Source organism: Idiotropiscis lumnitzeri, chromosome 5, assembly GCF_059441095.1.
Source record: "Idiotropiscis lumnitzeri isolate Australia: NSW breed Sydney's pygmy pipehorse chromosome 5, RoL_Ilum_1.0, whole genome shotgun sequence".
NCBI lineage: Eukaryota > Metazoa > Chordata > Actinopteri > Syngnathiformes > Syngnathidae > Idiotropiscis > Idiotropiscis lumnitzeri.
In genome coordinates this window covers 6,909,002-6,914,170 of record NC_142395.1, presented here as the reverse complement: position 1 = coordinate 6,914,170, position 5,169 = coordinate 6,909,002, and the positions used below count along the sequence as shown (strand labels likewise).

Sequence of the window (5,169 nt, the reverse complement as noted above, 5' to 3'; positions counted from 1 at the left end):
CGGTATGACTGTGACCCCATATAAATTGATTGGAAAGACAGTTTTGAAATCAGAAGCTAGTAAGTAATTGTTCAACAATTTTTTTATTTATTTTAAAAGGGGAGGATTGGTAACATAAATAGCAATATCTCATATCTCAGTGTTGTTGAAAATGAAGAAAATATGCTAGAAACAGGAAGTTGATGCAGATGATTTGCCCTTTGCGGGCCACATAAAATGAGGTTGCGGGCCAGATCTGGCCCCCGGGCCTTGAGTTTGACACCTGTGCCCTAGCGTGTATATGTGCAGTGACTGCGGTTTATGGCAACGTATGTAACTGGTTCGTGACTGTGTGTACTGTACCAAAGATAGTGAGTGTCGGTTCAGTTAGTTGGTTGGTTGAAACACTGTCCCCTAGTGTTGTGCTGCAAAAGCTACATTAGTGATTCGTGTCCAAGTCCTCGTCGTCTTTGTTAGCTTGTTCTTGTGACAAAACCTTGTGAGTCGTTATCTCCCTCCGTGATTGTTTTCGTCCTCCGTGGTGGAGCGGCTGCGGTGGTTGCTGAGCTCACTGCGTGATTTCCGGTGTGCGTCCGTTTGCAGTAGGATGGCGTCGAGTTTCTACCGCATCCCCTCTGTCGCCGGTCCTCCGACCCCCACTTACGGCCAATGTAGTCTGCTCCGATCCGAGGACAGCAGTGAGAAACATCACTAAGCGACCCAGGTACGTTTTGGTGAATGGGTGTTTGCATAATGTGACCTTTGCAGATGAAAGAACCTCGGCTGCAAGAGGCGAGTTTCTCGCCGCGGATCGGCGAGGCCTACCTTAGATTCGGGGTCAGTTCTCCATGGAGGCTCCCATCTAACGTTGGACCAGCCAGTCTTATGGTGGCCTTTGATAGAACGCGTGATCGGGCGAGCGGGGATAGCTTTTCAGCATCGCTTGTGTCGCTCGTTTGCCATATCTTAAAGGACAACGAATTGTTACGAAAGAGTGTTGTAGTGAGCAGAGGAACGGAAACGGCAGTTATTTGAAGACAGCCATGGCAAATGAGGACCACTTGTGTAGTAACGGGGTGGATACTAGCGGTTAGCTGTTAGCTTTTAGCTGCCGCAGCTACTAGCTACAGCTATCGCTTCAAAACAGTGAAGATTTCGATTCCTAATCGTTACCACTTTTGCATGGGCCACAAGGTTGTTAGTGCATGAAGCTTCGTGAAAGGAAGCGCATATAAGTTGGACGTTTGGCGAACTCAATATATTTTGTTGCATGTGAAGGATTATTTCAGGAAATAGACTGAGCCCGGTTTGGTCAGATTCGCTATTATTTGGTCGCATCATTTTAACGACATTCTTGCAATTTATACATTGAAGAATTGGCGTCCTTTCATACCACTAACATGATATACTATTACTGTGTTGTTTTTCCCAAAATATTATTTTGTCAGCAATAATGTTAATATTTACATGTGTTTAGAAAATCTGACTGAAAGCCCCTTACACTTTCTGATGTTTAGGTGCTTTACTTTTTCCTGACGATAATTGTTTGTTAATTCGTGCATTTCCAGCCTATAAGCCTACTTGCGTGCAATGAAATTATTATGGCCAGTTGATCAATATGCATAACACATCCTAATTGTCTGATTGTTTTGTGTCCCTCCAGGTGTTCATGTTTATCTCTAAGAACGCGTGTACCTACAGAGCGCTCACCATCCTGATTACTATCATAGACTGCATCAATCTTCTCAGTGTGTCATTTAAAAACTCACCTCCTGAGCTCTGAATATTGAAGTCGAAGAATGACGGAGGCGTGGCAGCAGCAGCAGCAGCACACAGTGGCTCCACCTTCTGTAGTACACACACTTCCACAGACAACAGACACTCTGGCCTGCACCGTGTATGGCGTTGTCCTTCAACCAGATTCCTCTCTGCAGCAGCAGCTGGGCCAGCAGCATGTTGTGCAAGCTCAACAGCCCACCATGCAGCATAAGTGTGGCGCCTGCGGACACGACATATCTCACCTGGCCAATCCCCACGAGCACCAGTGCATGGTGACCCAGGACAGGTCTTTCCAGTGTACGCAATGCATGAAGATTTTCAGCCAAGCCACGGACCTGCTGGAGCATCAGTGTGTGCAGGTGGAACAGAAGCCTTTTGTTTGTGGCGTGTGTAAGATGGGTTTCTCGTTGCTCACTTCCCTGGCCCAGCATCACAACTCCCACGGCAATGGAAACAACCCAATGAAGTGTTCCATTTGTGAGAAAACGTACCGCCCCGGATCTGGAAATGTCACTCCCACCTCGTCCGCGGCCAATCCTCAGCAGCCCTCCACCGGAGAGACATCTGGTGGCGGTGCGGCAATCAGTGCCTCATCCCCGCCTACTTTTGAGGCCTCAGCGCCAGATAGACCGTACAAGTGCTCTGTGTGCCATAAGTCCTTCCGGCACTTGTCCGAGCTGACCCGCCATGAAAGGGTACACACAGGTGAGAAGCCGTACAAATGTGACACATGCGATAAAAGCTTCAGCCAGTCTTCACATTTGGCTCACCACCAGCGCACACACAGCTCTGAGCGGCCATATAAGTGTGCTGTGTGCGAGAAGAGTTTTAAGCACCGTTCTCACCTCGTGCGCCACATGTACGCCCACTCGGGCGAGCACCTTTTCAAGTGCAACTTGTGCGAAATGCACTTTAAGGAGTCATCGGAGCTCTTGCACCATCAATGCCAGCCAGAAGGAGAAAGGCCTTTCCGATGCGGCTCGTGTGGAAAGAGCTTCAAGCGGCCGTCGGACCTGCGGCAGCATGAGCGTACTCATTCTGAGGAGCGACCATTCCAGTGCGAGGAGTGTCAGATGAGCTTCAAGCAGCAGTACGCTCTCGTACGCCACCGTCGCACTCATAAGAATCCGGCTGACCGCCCTTTCAAGTGTAATCTCTGTGATAAAGGCTTTCTTCAGCCTTCCCATCTGCTTTACCATCAGCAGGTGCATGGTATGGAAAGCTTGTTTAAATGTGCATCTTGCCAGAAGTCTTTTAGCCAATCCGGAGAACTGCTGAGGCACAAATGTGGAGGTGAAGTAGAGAAGCCCTACAAGTGTGACGTGTGTGGCAAAGGTTACAAAAAGAACTCCACGCTGCAGCGCCACCAAAACACTCACTGCACAGAGAAGCCGCTGAAATGCTCTCTGTGTGACAAGCGCTTTGTGTCATCCTCAGAGTTTGTCCAGCACCGCTGCGACCCGACCCGCGAGAAACCGCTGAAATGTCCCGACTGTGAGAAACGCTTCAGGTATTCGTCCGAGCTGCAGCGCCACCGCCGCGTCCATACTGGGGAGAAACCTTTCAAGTGTGCCAGCTGCGACAAGAGCTTCAAGCAACGCGAGCACCTTGCCAAGCATCAGAGCGTGCACTCGCGGGAGACGCAGTTTAAATGCGTGTGGTGCGGCGAGCGCTTTGTTGACCTTGCCGCTCTGCAGGAACACACGGTCCAGCACACCGCCGAAGGTGAGAGTTTCCCAGAAGCTCCTTGTATCCCATGACCGCCATGATTCTTCAACCTTGGACAACAAACGGATCAACATTTCGCAGCCTCCTCATTCACCTTTGATGCTTCTCACACACGCCCATTAAAGAAGATTCCTGATTTTTAGTACAGTATCCATTGTGTAAAGACTCAATTAACCTTCCTTGAGTCAAAGGTGAAACTCAGGATCAGGAAATCTTCACTAAGTTATAGTTAAAGTAATGAGCAAAAAAGGGTTTGATGTAAAAGGTGGAGACATTTTGCTTTGAATAGTACTGTTTGTGGGATTTTTTTTCTTTCTGATGTTGCATGTGATGTAATTGCGTATGTTTTTTAATTGTTTACTGTTGTGGATCGCAGGACAGCGATCATATGTATGCTCATGTATTTTGCTCCCGTTGTCCATGTGCCTTTTTTTTTTTTAACAGATTTTGTTTTATTGAGTTAATGTCCAGTTATAGCTGACTCCCTCCCATCCATGCACAGTGTCAGCCCTGTGCAGCAGTGTATGTTCACATACTAGACTTTAGATAGTATCGTCTCTGCATGAATATTTATCACACTTAATATCACTATTGTATTATAACGGTTTGTTTTATTTAGAAAAAAATACAAGCGGGGGGGGGGGGATTTGTGAAAAATTCATAGCCTATGTCCTATCATACGTGTTGTGGCATCTTTGTATTAAAACATATGACATTCGGTAACTAACACATACCTATCATGTCATGAGAACACTTGACATGTGCAATAGAAATGCACAATGTAATATTTATAACTACTGATTCATTGCATAGTTACCCTGTTATAGATTGTGTGTATGCACTCATGTAAACATTGAAAATGTGTAGTGATTCTGTTAGTTTTTTATTTTTACTATTGATAAGCTTGTTGATATTTTGCAAGGATTTAAGTTTCCGTTTGAATTCTGACATTTAACCCGATAAACTATCATACTGTTCACGTGTAAGAAATTAGCAAATTACTGTGTGGTAGATGAAAATTAATTCATGGGTCTTGTTAACGCCCAGGATTCCTCATCTATATGAAGTACTTGAATCCACACAGCCTTGAGATGGCATATATGTTTGTTCTGGGGAAAAAAGTGGGAAAATGTATGAGTTTGTTTAAAAAGTGATATTTCTACTCTAAGTCAAACTTTTTGCAGTATATTTAAAGAAGGATTTGATGGAATGTCGCGGACAAAGAGACTTACACAGGATGATCACTTCACACTTGGATTTGGCTATAACTCCCAAAAGATATCATTTAGACTCCTGTTCATACTGTATGCAGACAAAAAAATAAACCACATTGAGGGATATCGAAGTGTGTATGGATTTTCTCAGTGATGATAGTAATTTATTTTAATCATGACAAGTGTACACTGTTGTGGCATGTAGTTTTACGGTAAATATAACGTTGACCATGTACAATTCGCACTTGCATTGGAGCATATAAACAATTCACCATGTATTATGTGTTGCATGTAAGTCACACAACTTGTGGGTCATTTCGTGTTAAGAATAATGGTGCCGTATCCTTGAGCACATTATGATTTGATGTATACTGTAAATTGCATTTTAATCCTTTAGAAGGTAGTGGATGCCAGTGTTGCTTTTTTATGGCCTTGGATGAGTGAGGATTGGACTATCAAGATTGCTTTA

At 45.1% G+C, this 5,169-nt stretch overlaps 1 protein-coding gene across 1 annotated transcript; it reads left to right on the top strand.

Moving 5' to 3' along the window:
* Positions 1-259: 259 nt before the first annotated feature.
* Positions 260-4,826, top strand: LOC148336747 (uncharacterized). Its single transcript, XM_088295896.1, has 2 exons — positions 260-703; positions 1,643-4,826. Exon 2 carries the CDS (start codon positions 1,779-1,781, stop codon positions 3,516-3,518), a length of 1,740 nt encoding a protein of 579 aa, XP_088152022.1. The 5' UTR covers positions 260-703; positions 1,643-1,778; the 3' UTR covers positions 3,519-4,826.
* Positions 4,827-5,169: the final 343 nt, after the last annotated feature.